The sequence below is a fragment of the Ammodytes marinus genome, assembly GCF_949987685.1.
Source record: "Ammodytes marinus genome assembly, chromosome: 7".
In the NCBI taxonomy this organism is placed as follows: Eukaryota; Metazoa; Chordata; class Actinopteri; order Uranoscopiformes; family Ammodytidae; genus Ammodytes; species Ammodytes marinus.
In genome coordinates, this window is record NC_137211.1 from 9,479,962 (window position 1) to 9,505,332 (window position 25,371).

General features: G+C 41.6%; 1 protein-coding gene across 1 annotated transcript in view; it reads left to right on the forward strand.

The window, feature by feature from the left end:
• Nucleotides 1-4,705: 4,705 nt before the first annotated feature.
• cntn3a.2 (contactin 3a, tandem duplicate 2) overlaps nt 4,706-25,371 on the forward strand; it is a gene marked incomplete at both ends in the record, with an annotated part of 30,089 nt that continues 9,423 nt past the window's right edge. The window contains 13 exons of the mRNA XM_080030509.1: nt 4,706-4,760; nt 5,699-5,834; nt 8,523-8,698; nt 11,147-11,242; nt 11,645-11,848; nt 12,730-12,832; nt 13,618-13,802; nt 15,190-15,332; nt 16,435-16,564; nt 17,031-17,181; nt 17,738-17,865; nt 19,094-19,263; nt 20,638-20,755. Coding sequence (XP_079886635.1) covers nt 4,706-4,760; nt 5,699-5,834; nt 8,523-8,698; nt 11,147-11,242; nt 11,645-11,848; nt 12,730-12,832; nt 13,618-13,802; nt 15,190-15,332; nt 16,435-16,564; nt 17,031-17,181; nt 17,738-17,865; nt 19,094-19,263; nt 20,638-20,755 — 1,795 coding nt within the window. The remainder of the gene's footprint in view (nt 4,761-5,698; nt 5,835-8,522; nt 8,699-11,146; nt 11,243-11,644; nt 11,849-12,729; nt 12,833-13,617; nt 13,803-15,189; nt 15,333-16,434; nt 16,565-17,030; nt 17,182-17,737; nt 17,866-19,093; nt 19,264-20,637; nt 20,756-25,371) is intronic.

Below are 25,371 nucleotides of genomic sequence, written 5' to 3' on the forward strand. Positions count from 1 at the left end.
TTCTGCCGAGAGTTTGGTTTTGGAGAATTTTCTTATTGCCACTTCTGTGCATTTGAATGTTTCATTAGGCTATACAACTAATAAGTTCTGCAGGCTTGCACGAACATTTCACAAAAAAATTATCACTGTGATTTCAGTAATCATTTTAGTTGATGTTTTATAGTTGGACTTAAAGGGGTAGTCAGCGATTCTGGGCAACAATTGTTGTCAAAATCATTTCTGTCAAAATCAGTGAATATCTCCTCACAATCTGCCTTTCTGTAATGTGTGTGCAATGGGGGGAAAATCCAGTGTTAGTACACAGCCTAGGCCAGGGATGCCCATAAGGTCGATCGCGATCTACCGGTCGATCGCAAAGGCATTGTGGGTAGATCGCATGACATTCTGTCAATATTTATTTATTATTATAATTTTTTTTTACTTGCTCAGTATAGGCTCCTAATCTTTGAAGGCCCTGGACAACATTATTTAAAAAAAATAAACAATTGACTGGCTCATAATAGGCCCCTAACCTTCGTAGGGGGGGGCATACAGAGATCAGGGGCCTATCATGCACCTGTACATTTTAGTTATTTTTTAAATTACATTGTCTGTGGCTACGAAGATCAGGGGCCTATATTGAGCTATACAGTATTTAAAAAAAAGACTTCACAGAGAGATTTTTTAAAGCTGTACATTTTTTCTTTCTGCTTTTTGGTGATTCTGTGTCTCCAAATTATTCCAGAAAATAGTACTAAATAGCTCACATAGGACGCAGCTGATTAAGCCTTAGTTTCCTCTCAAAGTGCACCAGATTGATACATTTTACTTTAAAAGGTTCAAATTTTGTGTTGTGCAAGTGTTTCCAAAATCACTGACTCCACCTCTCATGATATACTAAAATTAAAATAAAGTTCTATTGGTTCTGGCTTGCATCTTCCCATTGTCATTTTAGGTTGCAATTGCACCACGACTTTGCCAAGGTTATGTACATGTATCATCTCTAGAAATTAGCTTTAAATGCATTAAAAGAAAATGACAAATGGCTTCCCCCTTATAGCGGTGAACGGTGGAGAGCTGACAGTTTTGTCTGCAATATTGTGGTGTGACGCAGAGGGGCGCAGTTCTCCGCCAGGTGTGTCTTTCTTCCCATCCCAGCGCTGCTGCTCCGAGCTGCTCCATCGCCTCTCTGCTGGCCGCCGTGCAGTCCACATCTTCTTCGCAGGGAGAAGACTTGATGCGCATAATAAATCATCTTTGCACGAATCCTTTTCCAGACGAATTTCAGACCTACGCGTGTTGGATTCGAGAGCGTCAACACAGGCGAGAGTCGAGCCTCGTTACTGGGGATGTTTCAAATGTGATTCGGCACGGCAAACAACGTGGGTGTTGTGCGCGTGTGTATGTGTGTGTGCGTGTGTGTGTGTTTTATTTTCTGGTGGGGAGTGGAGAAAGAGAAGACAGCGATATGAGACGCGTGTGTTTATGCCTCCTGCGTTACCCGTTATTTCTGACTGACCACAGGCAAATTTTTTCACCTGTATGAACGACCTTGCGATTGTGACCGAATTTCCCCAACAAGATTTTTCCATGGAGGATCAATCTGTCGCTTTTTTCGTGAGGGCTGAATCTGGTTCCTGCTGCTCTCAAGAAATCTCAAGATAAGAGGTAAGACAATCAATAGCCTATATATATATATATATAGATAGATAGATAGATAGATAGATAGATAGATAGATAGATAGATAGATAGATAGATAGATAGATAGATAGATAGATAGATAGATAGATAGATAGATAGATAGATAGATAGATAGATAGATAGATAGATAGATAGATAGATAGATAGATAGATAGATAGATAGATAGATAGATGTATTGCACTATGAGTGCGCTTGTGAACGTGCACTCACACAGAAAAGCTAAATCATTGACACAGTGATATTTATATGCTAAAATATTTATTCACTGTAACAGACCTCACATGTCGGCCTGTCTTGCCATACTATCTCGAGTCGGCCCATCAATTCCTAATGCCATCATATGTGATAATAATTTGTTTGTTTTAGGCTGGGGCAGCAGCGTGACGTGCCCTCCCAACTGCAGCCAATTCCTCCACACCGAGTAGTCTGGTTGTGGAGGGGGCATGCACTCAGACACACAGCCAGGCACTTTGATATTTGTCTTCCAATAGGGAGTTGTTTTGTGTCTTAGCTCAGCCATGCCTTTTCTTTGTCAAACTGCTGTAGAGATGCTGTTACATCTCTCACCCAATGCTGTTCTTGCCTCTAACTACTGGTGTGATGCCACACTGCAGCCTAGGTTTTCACTTCACCTCGCCCTCTGAAAACCTGTTTTTCTTTGCTATAGGCCCAAAACCAACACATTTTAGGGCCACATCAGCCCTTGGGTTGACCTGCATCAATTGTGCTTGTATCCACCTTCTGAACAAAAAGAAAATGTTTATGTATAGACCTGTTCTCAGGGACTGTCTTTCACTTTCACTTTCTTCAGTGGCATTAAAAGGTTAAGATAAGTGTTGTGACAGTGGTTGCTTCATGCCTGCTGAGATACAGTAGCCTAAGTGTAAAAGGTGCACAAACACACACACACACGCACACACACCATTTCTACCTAGCACCATTTACCAGGTAATTGCATATTCTTATCCCACGATGTCAGCTGAAATATGCTGTGATGAATACAGCTCAGGCCTTCAAAGTAAGTACACTCCCACTCTGCCAGCTGGGCTATTTGTTCAACCAGCGTGTCACTTGGATGCAGGCGGAGTGTGATGGAGGTGGCATATATTGTGATTATGCTTGTTTTTTCTTTTTTTCTTCTTGTCAGTTAACCCAGTGGCATCTTGTTACAGGAAGGCAACCTGCTTTTAATTGGGAAAACATTCACCATGTAAAACTTTCTCACCACCTTTTATCGTCATCATCATCATCATCATCATCCTCATCGTTAGCATCAATGTCCATGAGTTCAAGCTGAGAATGTGTGTGTGACTGTGTATGTGGGCATGTACTGTAGGTGCCCACATGCTCCTGGCGTCCGTGTGTGCTCCTGCGTGTGCGTGTGTGAGAACAATCTCACACAGTATGTACACATGAATCACCGTGCGATCTGCTCTGTGTGATATCACTGACGGGGTGCTGTATAACTCAGTATCTGGCATTTGTAAATGCTTTATTAAGGGAAAAAAATGTAAGAAAAAAAGGGAAATACACTGCTTCAGCTATTACACGGTGCCATCCCTTGGCAAAATCCCATTACAAATGTAAACCGTAACATGCCAAGTCGACAGTAGTGTAATACCCCACTGTATACCTTCCACACACCGGTCCTCAGTCCCGAGGTGCCAGCAGCTTGCACACTGTGGGCCTGTATCAGCGAGGTATGGCATGCAGCCTTGAGAGGAAGCGTACCAATCCAATTTTGCCGATTTTGTGTGATGAGGGGGGGGGGGGGGGGGGGTAGGGAGGCTTGAGCAAACATGAAAGGCAGGGAAGAAAATCCTGGCTGAGACCCCACGTGTCTTGATTTGACATCCAGGCAGCTGACAAACAATTAGACCCTCAATAAGTAGCGCTCTGAACCAGGTTCGCCCCGGGATTAGGCCCCAAATGAGTCGCACATCGCGGCTTATGTCTCCTAAATGGAAAGTGAGCGTATGTGTGTGTGTGTGTGTTATTTTTGTTGCACACAGCCAGAAAGTGAGTTTGGTGTGTAGGCGTGTGTGGTTTGGGTGACATTTAACAGACTGGCCTTATCTCTCTCTCTCTCTGCCCTCACTGTTGCCTGAACACCTTTTGAAGAAAATGTGTGCCTTCTGGGTGTGATTCTTGCATGCGTGTGTTTTCACGCAGGTGCTAACGAATGTAGACGGATCTGCATATACTCTCTGAACAGGTGTATGTGTGTGCTTGTGTGTGACTGCTCTCTTAACTGTCGTGTAACTGCTGGTTTTCTCCGTTGTGTGTGTGTGTATGTTTGACATTTCATAATTGCATCATTACTCGCTCAGTCTCCTCCTGCAAGATGTGGGTGCAATGCCATTTTCAACACATGCTACGAGCAGACAGACACTCGCCCTTGATTATGGACCTGGGCAGAATGGCTTCCCTCATCATGGCTGTCTTGATTCACCCCAGCATGTGGGGAGACACATGCTGCGGTGGGAGAATCTAATTGATTGGATGGCACCCAATTCCCAGGTCCTAGTCTCCTCAGGCAGCCACAGAGAGAATCCGTCCAAGTGAAAGATGAGCTAAAGGCGTTGGTCGCTCCCTTAATAGATTGGCGTGGGCCTTCCCTCCCCCCATATGCGTGTGGTGGTGGTATCACCCTCAGACATCTCTGGGTGCAAGTTGACCAAACCACTGGGGCACAGAGTGACACTGCCTGCTGGATCTCCACCGATTAGAAAAGTGAGAATTGACCAGAGAAAATGAGACAGATCTCGCACCAAACTGCACAGGCGATGTTTATGGTGATCATACTCAAAAACTCATGCTTCCCCTGTCTTTTCCTGATCGATGATGAAAAGGCGTAATGTTGGAAGCGGGATTTTTTTTAAAAAAGGGGGGGTTCACTGAATTTGTGTTTTTGACAAATAAAATTCTTGCTCCAACAGGTCAAGCCACCCTCTCTTGGGAGAACGCACGTGCCATTTCAAAGCTTATTGGATGAGAGTCTCATTTGCCCTTGGCTGCCAAAGATGACGTTGCCATGGAAACAGCTTCTACTGTTATCAATCATCCACTGTCTGGCAGGTAAACCACCTTTTTTATATGAGTAATGATTCTTTCAAGTTTGGACATTTACAGTGATGGCTGAAGAGGCGAAAATCATGTCAGTGTCAGAGGATAATAGGATGGCCTGGGTTTAAAGGAACACACCTCGGTATTGACTTCCATTCACAACACAGACACCGTGCGCTCCATCTTCCACTTCACCACGCGGTGATTGTAACCTGATGGAGAGACGTTGCTGCCGTTTCTTTGTCCCCTAAACTGTTTTCCGAGGCACTGAGTAGAGAATGGAACACAAAACAGAGAGATAAGACCACCACTTCTGCTGCTCAATAAAATGTATTTGTGGGGGCGCTCTGTGGTGTAGTGGTTAGAGCGCATACCATATTGAGGCCCAGTCATTGTTGCAGTAGACTCGGGTTTAGGATCCGGACCTGTTCTTTCTACTCTGCAACGCATCTCAAGAAAATGTGCCAAAAAAGAATATTGTAAAAAAAATAAAAAAAGGCTTTCATATTGTTTGTGTTCATCGAGCACAGAGACCAAACATTGTCCACCCCCCCCCAGCCCCTAAATTCACAACAATTTAGAAAAATTGCTCAATAAACAGTAGTTTTTAGATAATTAAAGATATCATCATGAAACATGAAAATTCAATTAGTTTTTTAATTGATGGAAAAAACAAATTTCTACTTTGACAGTGACAGGAATGGTAACCACGGTACAGTAGTATATTCTAAGGGGTTTAGTCGATTAGTTCAGAACAATCTGCACTTTGCAGCACATTCAATATCCCATGAAGCATATCGAGTATTTTTTCCCATGTTTTGTAATGTCCGACATTTTTAAGAAAGAATCAAATATCCTGATTTCCTTCATAAAAAAATGGGGAATCCTGGATGCTGGACAAAATGGCGCGTGCTTCTTCATGCTCAGGCTGTAACCATTTCTCTTGTCAGATTGTCTGGACAGCGGATCATACCATGGCCCAAAATGGAGGATGGAGCCAGGTGACTTGTTCATTCCTGTGGACTCCATAGAAGAGGAAGCTACTCTGAGCTGCGATGCTAAGGGAATACCAGCTCCTCAGTACAGGTAAGGCCACATTCAAATGAAAGAGTTTGTAAGGGTGAAGCTCATGATTTGAGATTTGCTTATCCTATTCTCAACTCTGAAAGTTCAAAGTAAAGAATTGTGATATGTAATGCCCAATGCAGTCATTTGCACTACCATAAGTAAGGATTCATAAAATCCAAGATTTTTCACATGGAATATCAAGGTTCTTGCTCCCCTTATAAATATTTTCCAAATAAAATACATGCAATACGCGCAGGCACTCTAGGCAGCAGTGGCGTACTTAGGCCTTTACTAATTCATATTGACTAACATGCCGCCAATCGACCTCTTGTCTCGCCAGATATTATCTTAGTGACACACGTGCGACATCTTAATGCATCTTAAATCTCCTCTTAGAAGAGTAATGCAGGAATGTTTTTGGCGTTCAACAGTGGGATTACTGCGGCACAGCCAGGCAGCACAGACAAGCTGAACGATAGCAGTGTTAAGTACATATACTCCAATTAATTCAGGATTTTTCTTTTTTCCACATTCCCTCTCTCTAAGACCAGGTATTGTCCACGTAGTGATTAAATGCGAGAGGAGCATGTTGAACGTGGCGTCTTGTGGAGCTGGCTGTGCTAGGCTCTGCATGCCCTCAGCACCTTCTCTGACTCCTCTCTTGAAGTGTAAATGTGCTCACGCTGCTCCCTCCCCCCTTTCGTTTTCCTTTTTTCCCGTTTTCTCCTTTTCCACCGCCACTCCTGTCACTCACAAAGAGATGAGACCTTCAGAATATGCACCAGTCTGTGGTATATGCACACTGGAGGGGCATGAAAAAAACTCTCAGAAGGAACCCGCATCTTGTGTATTGAAAAGGCATATTCTCCCTACAGCGGGGCTTAAAAGTGATGCAGTAGGATTTTTCTTTTAAAACAGAGGGTTTACTTGCTTAACCTTTACTTGACCCGAGGTTTGAAGCCTGTGGCTCCGGACTGCAGGATCGTCTGGAATACTCAGGTTTCTCTGTGGTCAGATGGTTCGGACAACATGTGTTCGCAGAATGAGTCTTGAGCAGAGTAATTTGGTTTGGGAGTTGCTATTCAATCACTTGCCCCGACTTTCAGGGTAGCACTGAGCAGCAGAGGCACTTCAGAGCAGGTCAGAGAGAGGTGAAAGTGGTGACTCAGGGATACAGAGATGAGTGCATGCAAGTGGACTGGACACGGACACTTAAACAAACACAGGCATGAATCCTAAGCCGATCCAAAAATGTTAGGTATTCAAGCAGCAAGCAGTTTGCCGGACTGTTTTTCCTTCAGAAGAATTAGAATGTAACATCAATACAAAGAGCAACGCAACTATTGAGTGTGATTGTCTCCAATTGTACAGCAAGCACTCATACACTTTCAATGGTTTTGGATATATTGTTAAGGAAATCATTTTGAAGGCTAGATTTGAAAGCTTTTGAAAAAAGTCGTCCATTATGGTCTCCACGTCTTTCATTTCATCTTAGGAAAAGAACAATGGAAAAAAAATGTGGCAGAAGGAGAGAAGAAATATATTTTTCGTGCTTTGAGGTAAAAAAAAAAATTAGCGAACCCACTTGAAGAGTGTTATGTCCTTGAACCCATCAATGCTTAATTTTTTGAAAAGCATTTTAAAAGGAGCCTGAGCTTTTGTGGCGACAGAGCAAGAACGTATTTTTTCTCGCTTAATAATAAATGGGCCTTGTTTAAATCAATGAATTAAGCTTTGTGTGTTTAAGAGGTGCTTTGTGTATTTGATAGCGCAATCTGAATCTGCTGCGCAAAGTACTATTTTACCGGTGTGTGTTTGGGAAAGATGTAATGGGAGGTGAATAGGAGTGTAAAAGGCATTCTTTGTTACTTCAGCTCACTGTTACCTCTTGCCAAGTGCTAATGTTTTGTCGTAATGGGAAGTCAAAGGTGGAGCTGTGTGACACATTATGTAAATACAGTATAATGTGACAGAGAAGAGGTGCTTATGTTTAGGGACTGATGATAAAATCTAGGACGGCTTCTAAAAAAACAGTTATCTTCTCCTGCTTCCCTTAAATAGCAGAGGGCATCTATGTGTATCACATACCCTCAGATTAAACTTTAATGATCCCTCTGGGGAAACGGGCAGAGAGCTGCAGCAGCGAGTAGTGAGAGAGCAAAATAAAGAAAAATACAATAAAAACAGAAGAATACAATATATATATATATGTATAATACATTTGCATAAACTGCTAGAAACACAGTAAGTCAAACAAATACTTAGAAGTGTGGACACTGCTGCATTATGGCATTAGATTACAGGGAGAAGAAGAGGTGTGCCGTAAACGTGTGCAGAATATGATTTTAGGAGTTAAAAGAAAAACTCAAATGTATACCAGACGTCTAAAACTTTCCCAAGTCACTCTTTATGACTTTGAGAATTACACTTTTGTTTTCAAAACCTTAAAAAGTTAAAGTACTGTAGGCAAATAGTTAATGGCGAAAAAATCCCAACCTTAAAGTTCATCCTTCCACCTGCGTGCCTGTTAATTCCTCGACACCACCAGCACAAGATGTTTAAGTGCATTATAGTTGCTTGGAGTGAGTTACTGCGGAGGATTGTGTTCTCCGCTCACCTCCTGTCAGAGCACCTTGGTTGGTTAAAAGGAAATGTGAAATGAATAGTGCTTTTTGCCAGGGACTGATGGTGTCTTTGCCCTCACAGATGGTCATTGAATGGGACTCTCATAAATCTGGGCCTGGATCGCCGGCGGCGTCTGTCTGGGGGCAACCTCATTATAAGCAGTCTGGACCGTTACCAGGACGTAGGGATGTACCAGTGTATGGCGTACAACACTGTAGGAGCTATCCTCAGCAGGAGAGCAAGCCTGCAGTTTGCCTGTAAGTTATAGTCTGTGTTTGTCACTTTTTGTTCCTTTTTTTTTTTTTTTTTTGTGCAACTGCACTCAGAAAATAATGCAGACGCACCCCGAAAAAATTGCTAGGCAATATTTGCAATATTTATCAGAGTGCTGCACCGTTAATGTGAAGCTACAATAAATGTTGAAGTAACACAGGGTGTTCTCTACTTATGCTCGCACATGCAGACAAAGAATGACTACTTAGACCTCAGAAGTAAATTGCTGCAAACATTGTTTTTGTATTTCTACAAATTAATTAGTAAAGGAGACTGTATAGAAGCTGTGATTAATTTAAAGTGACATGACAAAACAAAGATGCTTTTCACACCTCTCCGCTTGGTGACATCTCGCAGTGGCGGATAGTTTTATCTTCTGATTTGACAAGCTTTTTAAGATTCTTAAGAAAATTAATTAATGATATATAGGGGAGAACGGGGTAATCTGAGCCACTTTTTACATTTGCTCCCCTCTAAGCGAGCTAAAATGATTTATCACTCAAATTTACACATTTCCCATTAATTCAGGATGTTTCCTAGAAATGGGCATTAGCAGAATTTTTTCAAGACAAAGGGCAGTGAAAATATGATTGTTTTAAAAAAAGTTGTCATGTGGCTCACTTTACCCCAGCTGTGGGGTAAACTGATCCACTTACTTTTTCCACTCTGAAACTACCATAACAACACATATTGTAACAGTTAGAATCCTGAAAGCTAGCCACACATTCCAGAACTAATGTCGAACTAGTAAAAGAATGATGGGGTTTGGTCAATTAAGCAAAGCAAATTTTCTAAACACTTGAAAGTAACTCTGAACAAAATCAAATACAACATATTATAATTCAAACGGTTTTAATAAGATTCAAATGAAAGATAGAACCAGTTAGATTAGAACACAGTCTGGGGGTCAGAACACAGGACCCTTAGAGCCAGCTTGTGTCTGGGGGTTAATGCATAGGAAAATCAGAACCAGCGAGAACAGCCTGGGACTCAGAACACAGGAGAAGACCCAACTGGATTATAACATCAGCCTGTCATACTCTACAACTAGGCCTACTCTACATTCCAGCCCTGAAGGTTACAGGGAAAGATGAGAAGGTGCTCTTTCCGTGTGGTTGCCCCAGGTCGTCTTCCTGGTGTATTTCCTTGGCATGATGGCTTTTCTACAATGTGTATGACATTAAAATAAAACATATGTCATGTAATATTACATTAAAATACGTTTAAGACTAACCTTAACTTGTGCATCATGGTGGGGGAAAGTGAGACAGTGGCTCACTTTCCCCCCAGCATTTGGCTCACTTTCCCCCACCACCACAATTTGAGAAAAAACTACCTCTCTTAGCATTTCAGGCTAATCTTTAGCTAATATCATCACATGGTTTTTATATGTTGGTAGTTCATCAACACGTATGATAGAAGTTTTTCTACGTGAATACATTTGCTTTGGCACAACAGTTGATTAAGTTGACAGCAAGAAAATTTACTTTTACATGCAAAATACCTATTTTGGTGAAAAAAACATGCTTACCACCGCACCATGAGGTCCTCTCTTTCAGGGACATGGGGAAATGAGAGGGGCTTGAAAACATATATCTCACATGACCAAAAATGTTTTCCGTTGCCTAGATACAGGGGGTGGCTCACATTACCCGATGCCTCAGATTCCCCCGTTCTCCCCTATATATATATTTTTTTTTAAAACTCAACAAAATAGAACCTTTGCAGAAATAATGTCGTGGTCACTCTGGTGTATTCTACACAACTGGCTGATAAGAGTTTCTACCATTTTTCACAGTCTACTGAAAATAGCCCAATTAAAAAAAAAAGAAGGTTTGCAGCGAAGTCTGTGGATTATCTCTTAGCATTATTTGGACATGATGTTATAGAGTAATAACAAGCAATAGTTTGACCAAGCAATCTGTTTCAGGTCATGGTCTCCATCAATGAATAAAATGTTTATTTTAAAAACTTGTTTTAGTGCGTTGAACCTATTGTTGTGTTGCAATGGTCCTGGTTTGAGTTGCAGCTGATCCCATCACGCTGTGCTCATGTGGCCACACAGCTTCCAAAGACAAGTGCATGACTGGAGTTACAACCTGTTCTTGCCAGCCTTGTTCGCGTGTCATAAAATGGATATTTATTATCCGGTGTAGCTCCCGGGTTACAAATTTCTGCGTTGCATTTTGGTCTTTTACAAAACCCCCTCACATACAACCCATTTTATGTCTGACCCTGTCTCTCTCTCTCTCTCTCTCTCTCTCTCTCTCTCTCTCTCTCTCTCTCTCTCTCTCTCTCTCTCTCAGGCATTGCAGGAGTGCAAATCTCGTGGCAACTTCCTATCGGGCTTGTGTCAGCGACTCGCTGAAAGCTTTTACTCAGCCCTGTTCCACTCAGCCTGTTAACTTTCTTTTCATTTATTTTCCCCCCAGACTTGGATCATTTCAAAGTGCACACAAGGAGCGCAGTGTCAGTCCGAGAGGGACAAGGAGTGGTGTTACTTTGCGGCACACCGACTTCATCAGGAGGTAACTAGATCAAAGTACAATCTTGCCACCATTGATGACATTTAAAGGTGGAGTCAACGATTCTGGAGAACGCTTATCAAAATCAGTGAATATCTCCTCACAATCAGCTACCTGTCCGTACTGTGTGTGTGTGTGTGTGTGTGTGTGTGTGTGTTTGTGTGTGTGTGTGTGTGTGTGTGTGTGTGTGTGTGTGTGTGTGTGTGTGTGCGTGCGTGCGTGCGTGCGTGCGTGTGTTCTGGCTTTAGCGCACACACACAGTACAGACAGGTAGCGGATCGTGAGGAGATATCCACTGATTTCGACAAAAAGGCGATTTTGACAAAAATCGTTCTCCGAATTCACAGTTAATAACATGATGGAAGGTGTGTATATGATCGGCCATTGTTGGTCCTTGTCTTCCAGACCTGACTTATGCATGGGTCTTCAATGAGTACCCATACTTTGTTCAACAAGACAATCGGCGTTTCGTCTCCCAGCAGACGGGCAACCTTTACATTGCCATGGTGGAGCCGTCGGACGTGGGAAACTACACTTGTGTGGTGATGAACAGCGTCACCAAGGGCAAGGTCCAGAGCTCACCTACGTCTCTGATCCTCAGGACGGATGGTAAGACACAGCCTCGGTGTGGACGCGATGTGACAAGTCTGCCTTTCAGCCATGTATTAAGCAGTGCCTTCAAAGTGGCTTTAATCATCGCAGTAGCATGAGTGCTCTTTGTCCCCCCGCGTCTCCCTCTCATTGAGTCACCGAGTGCTAATGCCTCTAAGTAAATAGTTGCTCCTCAATGTAGGCCAGCAAACAAAGCGCCCAAATCTCCTCTTTGCTGACTCAGCCTTTTTTATAATTCGCATTCCCTTTTTAAAAGCTTTCCCTGTGCTTTCACATGGATTTTCAGGCCACTCCTCAGTGGTCTATGGTCGTTGTTCTATTCCCCCCATTATGCTTTCATAGAAAGAGTGAATAAAGATTGCCTTTGGAATGAATTAAACATAAGCCATACATCATTGGACCATTACATTGAGTGTTCCGGTGGCTCGACCAGTTAGTTTCCACTCAGTGTAACTGTACATGTAGCAGCAGCAGCAGTAGCGCAAATTTAAATCCCACCGCATTCCCTTTTCTGATCCTGGTCCCCACTGTCTACCCTGAATACTGATACCAGCGATAAAACACCAGAGGTTGGGAACTGCCCATTCAAGTTTTGAAATGATATATAACTGAGAAAAAACAACAAGCTAGATTTCAAATGCACCAAGAAGAGATTTAAATTATTCCTCGCTGGTATTTCAATGCACCCTGGCGACGGCACAATTAAGTGATGTACTACTTTGAGTTCCCCCATGAGAGAATGTTTGCTCGTGTGTCTTTTATTTCTCCTCTGTTGGTTTTGCAGTGCCATTGTTTGGGCCGTAATGCAAGCCATATTGCTTGTAAGTCATGAATAATGGAGGACTGAAGACAAGTTCTTGTGCTTGCTCTCTCCATAGGAGTGATGGGTGAATACGAGCCGAAAATAGAAGTTAATTTCCCAGACAATGTACCCGCCGCCAAAGGATCAACAGTTACGCTGGAGTGTTTCGCCCTTGGGAAGTAAGCTGGATTCCTTGAAGCATGTTTTTTTCAATCTTCTGCCGTCTTTCACTCCCTACAAGGAACCTCGGGATTTCTTTATTGTAAAGTAACTGTGGCAATTATATTTTTTTTAGAGTCTGTCGTCAAGCTGTGATTGGTCTGAAAAGCATGTCAGGTGGCTGTTTGTTGTTGTTGTTGTTGTTGTTGGATTGGGTTAACTCTAAACCATTCATTCGCAAAGGAAAAATAGAGTAAACAGGCTTACACTTAAATGCGGGATTATCACCTGCAACCTGTGCGCCAAAATCTTCAAAATTCTTTACAGAACTTGAATGAGAAATCCTGGCTGTGCTTATGCACCGATCCACTATTTTTCAGTTCAATCCGAATCAGATATCTGGGTTTTTTGATATCGGCTGATACCGATTCTGTCCAATATCATAATAATTATACATTTCTTTTGTTTTATGGTGATGTTATGTGTAAGGTTGGGAAGTCTTAAGCAACAGCAATTCTAATTTAAAAGAGCAACAAACATACAAATGCAACAAGGTTAATCTTAACTGCTTTGAACTGTTTGAATGCAGAAGAACATCAGAGCAATTAAACTAAATTCTAATATTAATGTGTGCTATAATATCACATAGCTATGGTCTTAGAATATTTTTTAAACATTTAAAAATGTATTTATTGAGTTGTCAGTCCGATATCCGATACTTAGATTGCAGCCATATTGGAACCAGATACCGATATTGGATGGGATCGGCCCTATCCCTAGCTTAAACCTCCTCTGTCTCTTGCAGCCCTGTCCCAGAGATCACCTGGAAGAGGGCTAATGGTGTTCCCTTCCCCAGCAAAGTCAAAATGAAGTATTCCAACGCCGTGCTGGAGATCCCCAGCTTCCAGCAGGACGACACGGGAGGCTACGAGTGTGTGGCTGAGAACAAGATGGGGAAAAACACAGCCACTGGTCGACTGGCCTTCTATGGTATACTGAACCAGTGTTCCAAATCGCATAATCTTTCTTTTTTGTATTCTCTACATCTGACCATAAAAATAATCTAGTAAGCATGCAGTGGGGATAAAATTGGGGCATTCTTTTATTATTCATTTCAGCATAACATTGCGCCTTGATCCGTCGATGTGATGTCACTTCCGGTGCGCACTGGTTTCGGTCAGAATCGCCCAAATAGCATGCGGTTTTCAACACCAAAAATCTCAGCCGGATGTAGTTGACATCCGATTATATTTAAGGATACTAAATCTGACAATAAGAATTGGGACATCCTAAATCTTTTTTCTACCATACTACATAGCAGAAAGTAATGGTATTGGAATGTAGCCTTAGACTTTTGTTTTGGCTTGATAGCACAAAAAAATAAAAAATTCTCCCAAATCTGTTTAACCTGTTCTTCAATTAATGCCGTTGCTGTTAGAATGTGATCCCAAAGAAATGCATCAAGCTGTTACAGTAATAATTGCTATTTTGCTAATATTGTAATTATGATCATTTTAACTCATTGCTGCACTAACAGCCATGTAAAGTCATTACCTTCTGCACATATTGATAGACCGGCTCTGTTGGCTTTAATTTTACTGCAGTTATCACATTCCTCGCTCCTTTGCATACAGATTTTTGTGTGTGGGTTTTAGTCGGTGTGTGTGTGTTTTAGTGTGCGTGTGTGTATGTGTGTGCATGTGTGCGTGCGTGCGTGCGTGCGCGCTCATGCGTGTGAAAGAGAGGGGAGGTGGAAAATGGCCCATGTGAAATCAGAGTTGACACTACTGTATGTTTTTTTTTTTTTCATTTCAAAAAATGTATTTAAGGATAAGCCCCTTGAGATGTATCATCTCATTTTCGAGGGGGTCCTCAAAAAAAAGTGCAGCGCCTTTTTCGAGCAGTGCTTATTATGAGCGCCACACACTGTCTACCCATGAAAAACTCCATGAAAAGCTGTAAATACGTAACAGGCAAGATGCAGGGGAGATGGATGCGGCCGGATGAGAAAAAAAACAGACAGGACTTGATGTTTATTATACACAGAATTTAGGTGACAGGCTGGGGGTGAGCGAGCTGCGATGTGCTCAAGCCGTCAGGAGAGCTTCCTGCTTTGTGGCGCAGTGTTTTGTGCTAATCTCGACATGCCACGGGGCTGCTGACACATTTAACTGATGAAACTGAGTGATAGCCTACATTCACTCCTCTCCCTCTCTCCTTTACCCTCTTTCAAGCTTGCAAAACTCACTCTCCTCCAACATTTGGGCTTTTTAGATTTCTCAATATGTGCTCCTTCCAAAAAATCTGTCCTCCTTCTTCTCCCTGTCAGACATCTCACTGTAAGTGTATTTTCTGTTCTCCCTCCCTCTCTCCTTAGCCAAACCCCAGTGGATTCAGATTCAGACCACAAAGGACACGGCTCTGGCCATAGAGGAGAGGCTATACTGGGAGTGTCGGGCCAATGGGAAGCCCAAACCTGCCTACACGTGGCTGAAGAACGGCCAGCAGCTACTGCCAGAGGTAAATTAACTGCCTCCTTGTCTTCCGGCACGCCTTAACCAATTTTTCATTTTAAAGACTTAATCTTCAGCATTTTCGGGCTCCAGCTTTCATTTCTTACAGAGAGGCTTGGCGTCGGAACCACATTGCTTTTTTTTTTTTTCTCTCCGAGTGCAATTGGGAGCGCTATGAGAGGAGAGTGTAAACATCTCGCTGAGGTGTGTGTGCCAGTGATGAGGCACGGATGTAACTCTTTATTCCGCTGCTTCTACCTTTGGCAGATTACGCGGTCTTAAGAGGGGTGGATCAGTGTAGTCCCTGGGAGATTGCTCTCATTTCATCTTGAGTGGAGTCAGTGGTTGTTTTTCATTATTCATGGTACATCTTTAAGCTCCTCCAGATTTAAGGGACAATGGGCTTAATCTTCTGTGAAATATACTACAGTATATATCGCAGCACACCTTTTTCCTCCAAGCCACCAGAGAAATAAATACTTGAAACTTGTCCCGACTTCAACAGAGGCTGGGATTCTTTTTTTTTTTTAAAGAAGCGTTTAATAATGCACAGGGTGAGGCTTCTGCTTCTGAGTCGGACTGCAAATATACCCTGTCGGATTCAATGATTATACCGGCATTTTTTAAATGTCATTCTTCGATTTGATTTTAAGAATATATTCACTCTTATAAGATTAAGAACGTGATTGGCATTTTTTGCCATTAAAAAGGTGAAGTGGTGTTTTAGTTGAAGGCTTATGATAAGCATACTGTCAATGCATCCTCACAGGCAAAACAGAAACAATATAAGGTTAGACTGAGAGTTATGTTAACTCTGTTTTGTCTTCCTCAAATGAGTCGTTTACACAGTATGGGGGGGAGGAGGGAATCGTATTTTATAACTAAGCTCAAATTTATTTTGCCACACAGACACAAACACACAGGCAGAAAGGTGGTTTGCGCTCCGACTGAACTATCTGCCACATGATCCTGATGTCATCGGCATCCATTGACAGTGCCTATGACCCAATCCAATGCTTATTGAGCTTTGCCAGAGCGCGCTGAGCCAAGCAAAAGTCACCTTTAAGACTTGAGCAGTAATTGCTTTCTTTCATCCTTTTTCTACACAGGACCGAATCCATGTGGAGGACGGAGTCCTGTCAGTGACAGCGCTGACACTATCTGACGCCGGCATGTACCAGTGTGTGGCCGAGAATAAACACGGTGTCATATACTTTGCCGCTGAACTAATGGTTTTAGGTAGGATGGAATTTATCTGTCCCCTTAAATCCTTCAAATCATTGTTGCCAAAGAATCTTAAAGGTCAACTTACTGTCATTCTTAAAGGTTGTCTGGATTTGTGGATAATGGGGTCAGTGAGGACGGTTATGTGGGGCCAAACCCATTTAAGAAAAAATATTTTCACCCTCATGATATCCTGATTTACTTTGACGGGGAGGATGGGGCGACGGACACAAGAATTCCCAGTTGAACAATAAAAATGATGTTTTACAGAAAGTAACAACTTAAATGGCCTTTATAATAAATCACATGAACACGTAGACAATGGAACAAAAAGCATCTGTCATATTTGCTTGTATGATTTTATAAGGTTTGCTTCCATTACTTGACCATTTGATTATATTCACCAATAAAACTAACTATAAATGCCCTGTGAGATTTGTTGTGTTCTTTCTACTAAAGTCAGTTTACCGTTTCCCCTCAGCCTCTCCTCCAGACTTCACAGGGAACGTCCTCAGAGCTTTGCTCAAAGCCAAAGCAGGAAGTACAGTGACGTTAGAGTGTAAACCCCAGGCCTATCCCATCGCCAGTATTCTATGGAAGAAAGGAAACCTGCCCATCCACACCAACGACAGGTAGACCACTGAAGTGAAAGTTGCTGCATGTGCTCTTAATCCACTTTTTATGATGGTATATATAGAAAGACTGGTTCCAAGTTAGGACTGTAATGTACTCACATAACCAACTCTTTGTGTTCTTCTGTATAGTTATAAGAGGAAGTAGATTAATCATCCAACCTGCGCTCTTTAAAACCCTTGTTTAGTCTAATTGATCCATATTGACGGATCAGTCATTCCGGGGAACGCTTGTTGACAAATTCATTTTTTTGTCAAAATCAGTCAATATCTCCTCAATCTGCTACATTTCTGTATCGTGTGTGCGCTCAAAATAAATCTGGTGTTAATACACAGCCTATGCTCTGTAAACTGGTATGTACACAATGGGTATGTTAAAAAAGGGGGCCCACTGTAGCTAGCTAGCAACATGCCTGTGTACACTTACAGAGGAGATATTCACTGATTTTGACGAATGCAGCAAATCTAGAATCCAGAGTTTCTGGGATAATAAAAGGAATCTTTGTTCTTGGAAGTTGGATTGTAAGCTGCTGCCTCTGTTTGTACACTCCTGCAGGATCACACTTTCCCCAGATGGAACGCTGAAGCTCGCCAACGTGAGCAAGTCTGATGCGGGCAGCTATACGTGCTTCGCTCGGAATAGATTTGGCATGTCGAGTACGACTGGAAGGCTCCTCGTTACTGGTACGCTCCGCCCGCTGAACAGCAGAATTTTGTTTGAGCATCCCACTTAGTAAGCAGAATTTACTGCTCAGTATGGATTAACACAAGATAGTTGCCAGCACCGCGAGGAGTTGAGTCAATAACTGATAGGGGAGAAAACATAAGAATTATTTTGCTGTATGGCAAGTCAAAACTTTGAGGGACCAACACATAGATTCCTTTAATCGTTTGAGACATATTTCTGAATGGGATTTTTGTATATTTATTTATTTATTTGGAGAGGTATTTATTTGTAATCGTTAACAAAACTCAACCACAACTTTGAAAAAAAAAAAACTTTCACAAGTTTCGATTCATTGAGTTGTTGTGTCGGTCTGCGTTTTGCAGCGGCTGCAATAATGCACTTAAGGGTGTTTGTGAAAATACTTGATCATTGTTTTCTTCAAAGCGGTTGAAACAACCCATTTACTGCAACAAATCAAAATTGCCTGCGAGTGAAAGCAATGGAAGTGCAAGTGAGGTGGTGTTACAGATGCTGTGATTGTTGGGTGTGGGTTTCCAGTGGAGTGTTAGTTGCCAATTGGTTTTATTAATGCACTTTAACAGCAAAGGCCAATTATCTTCTTCTTTTTTTTAAATGACTGGGGTATTTTCTCACAGCCACAATGCAGCCAGTGAAACAGAGCCGTGAACCAGACATTGAATACTGCTAGCTTTAAGAACTGAGTGGTACTCTTTCTACACGTGTTTTGAAACATTTCTTGTATCCCTTATTGGTCTTTATGAGGTAAGATGCAAGAGAGCAAATCCTCTTCCTTTATCTGTACCTGCTTTATTTGATGCCGGTAGATTCATTATCTTGACTTTTGAAGCAAGGCAGACATTTAGCCAAGTGATGTTCTATTGTATACTTTGAAGCAGGTCAAGTCACGTTTTGTTCACTCCCATTACCGTCAGGATTTTAGAAGATTATTCTATCTGTGTTAGCCGGGGGTATTAGGCCATTCGATTAGTGGCAGGCTTTCATGTTATCACAGTAGTCCACTTAAGACTTTTGATGAGGATTCCTTTTTGTGAATGAATGAATGAATGCCTTGCCTGTGAATAATCCACAAAGCACTGCTCATCTTGTTGTTGCAGTGAAATACCTCTTGTTCTGTGCGAGATCGGCAAACAAATGAGTCACTCACACAAGGTTTAAATAAACTGAATTGAATTGAGTTTTTTTTTATTCCTTTCTCTGGGACAGATCCAACCAGAATCACCCAGGGGCCGGTGGACATGGAGATCATTGTGGGCGAGAGCATGGTGTTACCCTGTCAGGTCTCCTGTGACCCTGTCCTTGACGTTTCCTTCTCCTGGGCCTTCAACGGACAGCTCATCTCCAAGGGAGACGGTCACTTTGAGTTAGTGGGTGGGGTGAGTGACCCGCAGTCATACTTCTTCACAATGTGCGAATGGGCAGTTGGCACCTCTTCTTCCCGCATATCACTTCGCTTCATCCTTGCCATTAGTTGAAAGAGACAGCTTGTGGTTTGACATCATGGTTATTTCTTGGAAAGATTTACTGCCGCAGGTTTTTTTTTCTGCTGCAACGGTTGTGATAACCGTCCTTTTTTCACATTTCTAAAAGTCTCCTTGGACACACAATAAGCTGTGGGACTGTAGACATCTTTTTCAAAGGAAGCAGCAGACTCCGTTTGTTCTTTTGTGAATGGAAACGTGGCGATTGCTATGTTCGGAATACACTCCCTTACAAAAAATATCATTATGTAGGTGATGCACGAGTTGCTCAGCATTTGTGACAGGTTGTCATCCTTTTGAGTACATTTCTCTTACTTGAGTGGCGCCTTCTGAAGTAATACATTTTTTAATACTTTGACTGGCCTTGAATTCTTTTCAAATCCTACTCTGACATAGGCTGCTGCTCGACACCATATTACAAAAAAGGGGAGACACATCATTAACGCTGTCTTTTTAAAGGAAAGCATGGAAGTGCCCCAACTGACAAAAACACCCTCACGTTACCCATTCATCCTGTGTGTGTTTTGACTGACAATTTTCTTATCTGAAAAGAGAGTCCTTCCCCCAGAAATGCTAGCATGTCCCCAGTCCAAAGAGATTATCAACTTAACTTTGCTGCTTCAAGGAATTTAATTTCCATAATTAAACCGTGTTGGCTCCACTGCCACATTTCCCTGCCAATGCCGAGAGGACGATTTCACCACTAATTTACCATTTGCTGCTTACGGGTGTCCTCTCAGATGAGAATCTAGAGGACCTTTTTTTCCCTCTCCAATCAAGCAAATAACAGCTGAACTCAATAGTAGTGACTTTATTTGTGCAATTACCCCGCAACAGGTTGTGAAAGTCAAGGCGACATCTTCTGCCAAAAGCAATGGAAACAGCCAAGGCCTGGTCTTTCACAAAAACTCCATTTACTGCATACATTATTTTAGCAAATGTTGGCCTTGTAACTTTTCATATGAGCTCTTCATGGACAGCAGTACTTGACTTAAAAGTTCTGTCCTTTAAAACGTTTATTCATTATGTGTGCCTTTACGGCTTCGACAGCTTGAACTGTCAAGAGATTGGTGTATAAAATACCTTCTCTTTTAAAGCGGGCCCCATTTTCAACCGCAAAGTCCTCGCTTGATACATTGCAGTATCTGCAAACGTTTTTGGCAGCGCTATTTACTGCACCTTATACATGCTTCACTACATTCTTTAATAAGCTGTCACAAGGTCTGCTATCTTTCATGCTACATAAAGCTTTTCTTTCCTCCTTGGTAGAGAACAGCAGGAGATCTGATGATCAGGAACATTCAGCTCTACCATGCCGGCAAGTATATCTGTGTGGTGGACACGGACGTGGAGAGCCTGTCTGCTGTGGCTGTATTGATTGTGAAAGGTAAGGCAACCTCCCGTCTTCTCTGCAGGCACTAATTAAAATAGGGCTTACAGTCGCATTGTTTTTGGCTTCCTCTCCTAGTCTAGACTTTAAAATGGTAGATGGCAGGTGGACTGCACTTGCACAGTGTTTTTCTACCTTGGTGGACAAAGCACTTTACCCACCCACCCACCCACACACACACACACACACACACCCTCACGCATCGATGGCGGCAGAACTGCAATGCCTGCCCATCGGGAGCAACTTGGAGTTGAGTGTCTTGCTCAAGGACACTTTGACATGAAATAGCTGTAAAGTGAGTGATAGTTGTAGCGGTGAAACAACTCACAGTCAACATAAAGATGTCTTAACTCTTTGCCGGTTAGCAAATAAAGCAGTGTTGCAACACATGGAGGGAAAAGCATTTTTTTGGGGAGACATTTTATTGATATGCTTTACTGAGAATATAAAGAATGCTGTCTGTCAGGGCGTGTAATGTTCACTTAGGCTTCTAAACTCAGATGGGTATTGTTTGAGCCAGTGATTGCAGTGTGACCAAATTACCCATATTTTCAAGAGAATTATCCTGGATTTCCTCAGAGAGAAGACTGTTTTTATGTCCTGCTTATTTCCAGTAGTCACTTGATTACATCAAAACAGAGGAGGCGTGCTTTTTCTTTTGAAACGCACTCAAGGATGTTTGTGGATGTAGACAAATTGACAAAACAGTGAAATGATAGGAATACCAGCTATGATTTCTTCTGTTGTGACAGTTTTTTTTAGCTCTCTCTCTCTCTTTTCTTTACAATGACAATTTTTCAATATTGTTACAATGTACTCGACAGTGGAATGTTTAGCTGCCTGTCTGGCTGTGCTCAGTCACGCAGTATGTGAAACTCCGGAGAGACACAATTGTCAAGAGCCGGGCTGAGTAGAACAAAAAAAAAGCACAGCTCTTATTTTGTGTTTGGGTGAGTGGCGACTTTGTATTGTGTGCGGAGTGAGAGGAGGGATGTTTCAGGCTTTGATCAATACTCCCCAACTAGCCCAGCAAATTGACACTACGCAAAAAAAATATATATATGTTAAATGTCAGATAAGCTGAGGGATGATTTTGGTGTCAGCATTTGAAATGCTTGGATCCATATCTTTATCTTGCAAGGATACCCACCAGTGATTCAGCTTGGCACCAAGTTGAAGATCTCCCAGGCAAATGGCATTAATAAGCACCCCTTTCCAAATGGCTGAGGACTAAGTGGGAATAAGTCTGTTTCTCAAGTCGAAGCAATATCAAGGCCGCGGAAAATTGATTGGCCCAGTATTGACTGGAAAAGAAACTTGCCTGTGACTCAGATTTCGTTATTATTTGTGCATTATTTACACCCTGTGCTCACGGGCAGCTGTCACGGATGTCTCATTGCTGGGATTGAACGGCTTCAAATGTTCGGGCGACAAAGCATGAAGTTGACAGAAAAACCAGTCGTGGAGCGCAAAAGATTGGCTTTATTTGAGCACAACTGCAGACTAACTCTAACAAGCTGACAGCAGCCAACTGTCGATTAGAATGTTACTTTCCAACCGAGCAGCCTTTACGCTGTTTCTGAAACCCCCACTCCTTTTATGTTAACTATAACCCATAAAAAAACTAATGACCCTTAAAGGACTAAGTAAGAAAGCTCATTTTAACTACTGTGTATTGTTTCACGAGATAAATCTGAGGGGTCAGGATATTATTAATGGGTTGTAAAAAGTGTGAAAAAAAAGTTCTGCTTCATAAATGTTTTCCTTTTCTCATTAATTCATTGTCTAATGTAATCTTTGTTAGTATAGCTACAGTAACAACACATAGACATCGGTACAAATATATTTTTCTTTATCAAACATGGTAAAATAATACATACACAAATATGATGAGGAGCATGCCAAGAAGGTTGGGAACCACTACTTTAATGTTGTTTCTTTGTGTGTCTGTTTGTTTACATTTAGTCTTATCTAGTCTTTAGTCTGTGAAGCATAACTGTCAGGTTAATGTAGTGGAAGTAAAAAGTTGGATTCAATGGAAATACACAAGTAATGTCCTGGTATCTCAAATACATTACTTGAATAAATCAACTTTGTACACTCCAACATTGAGAGTGTAACACATATTTCTCCAATAAAAAGTGCCACTGTCCCTGTCTAGATAATCGTTAGAACATTTGGTTCTTAAGTTGGAACTTCTATTATCCCATTGCGGACACTAAATCCGGAGAGAGATGTTGCTGTTTTACTATTTGAAAAAAATATATATCGTTCCTCAAAGCTGTGAGCTCCCAAAAAAAAAATTCACCCCCGCACAGAAATCTCAGAAATGGAAAGCTCGAATGCTCAAAACCTTGACAAATACAGTTAAAACTATCGTGCATGGCTGTATACTGCCAGAGGTAGGTGAGAAAACACATAGGTACGATCAAGCTCTCCCTCAGAGGCTGCATCTACATGTGGTCGGAAAATGAAATATTAATGTTAAGGCAACAACGTGAATAATGCAGGACCCATCTAACTGTAGGGAATGATTGCGATTGCGCTTTGTATTGTCCGTGGACATGTATGTTCATGATCGGAGATTATTAGTGTTATTGACAATAGACACATTATTGCAATCGTGAAATACTAGATATTGCGGATTGTTGCTCAGAGAGCTATTTCTGATGCCGTCTCGCTGCACTCCTCTCGCAGCACTGAAGGTTAATGATAATTGTTCCTGACACAAAGACTCCTTGAGTGATCATCTGGGCTCTTGTTTTTCTACAAGTGCAATTGAAAAGGTCTTAGATAGCAGCACCCCAAGATGCAGAAAAAAAACACACTTCACTGGCTGGTGGTGCTAGTGGTTATGGAGAAGTCCCTGTTATCTAGCTAACACATCATGGTTATTAGCATTCAAATCACTTGGCGAGCATCCAAACATGTTTGACGGTTGCATCATCGCCCTCAGTGTGGAAGATAATATAACACTGTGGCACTATCCAACTGTGTTTGATCCTAATTATTTCATCACTTTCGTCACATGCTATCGCTTCTGACATGCGTGGCGGTCCATAGAACAAATTTGGATAAAAGATTCATTTCAGATCAAAATAATATGACCGTGTCCGTAAGTATTTATAACACCAGCCCGGTTATTAATTTGCCCTCTGCCAGATAAAAAAAAAAAAAAGCCCAGACAGGCTGTCCACATTAATAACATATTATTTGAACACCCTCAAGACACTGACAGCACCCTCTTGCCTCAGCTAATGAAATATAATTAAGAGGATAAGGAATTGATCCTTGATTGTGTGCACCATTAATATGTGTTAATGAGGCCAGTGTATCAAAGGTTGTGTTTTCTTTTTTTTTTATCAAGAGCTGCTAATGAGTTTTACAAAGATCGATATCTCTTAAGCCAGGGCGTCAAGGCCAAATGTATATCGGCAGCACATTCAAAGGTTCTCTAAACAACACAAAAAATTATTTAATTCAGCAGTTACTTGTTTAGCATGCATCTTAAGCAAAGTCTGCTACATATTTATGCAAACATGAATGTACACAAAAAAAGCGCTCTCATTCTGCATGCACCATCAACACAACATCCTTCGGTTGTGTTTCCAAAGCATTTATTTGCCTTATTAAAATAATCATGTAATGCTTTAATAATTGGAATATTTTCCTTCAGATTAGGAAGCACTTTGGAGCTGGTGCGGGCTGCGAGTAGAGCTAGGGGCGTTGTTATTCAGCAGCCTGTCTCTCAGCTCTCCAGTGGTCTATTATATCTGATGAGCCGACACGTTCATTAGGACAGGAAACGCTAGATGAGGCTAAAGTAAAACATCACGCCGTTTAATTGCTGGGATAATGAAAATAAATGATAAAAAATCTGCTTCTTCAGGGGTGATGAGGCCCCTTTTTCATCTTTTACCTTTTAATTTGACTCCGTGCCTCTACCAACGTCTGCTGTTTCATCGATCTATTACCAGGAGGGCCATGAAAGGGAAGGATTACAAGTTGTGTGTCGATATTGGGGGGGATGAATCTCGAATGAACTTTTTCTTCCTCGTGAAGGGCATAACTTCTACTCAAACTAAAAGCTTTTTAAACTAGTTTTTTCTCTTGCCATTTTTTTATTTCAAATTATAGAGGCTTTCAACTGTGCATAGTCATCTCTTTGCAGTATAGTTTAGCTGGATGCGATTTTATGCAAATATATTTGCTGGTTTCTGTGTGAGTACACACATCTAACTCCATTCTGTAGTCTCGTCTGAGCCTTTGCACGCAGTGTTGCCAGATCTCACAAAAGAAACAAGCAATCAGGTCTATAAAAACAAGCCCAAAAGAAGCGACCATTTCTTCAAAAGCCTATATATACATACATGTTATATACATCCTATGATAAAGTTCATCATGTCCATTTCTACAATTATAATAGGAATTATTTATTGCATCCACTTCATCAACAACGTTACATTCTTACTTTTGAAATCACTAGTCATTTTTTTATATAGATTCCTGTATCATACTCATTGTATGAAGGGAGAAATACTAAGCCTTCTTTGTTTGGATTGGAGAGAAAATGTTATCACCTAAAAGTAGGCTTATCTTGTAAAATAACAAGA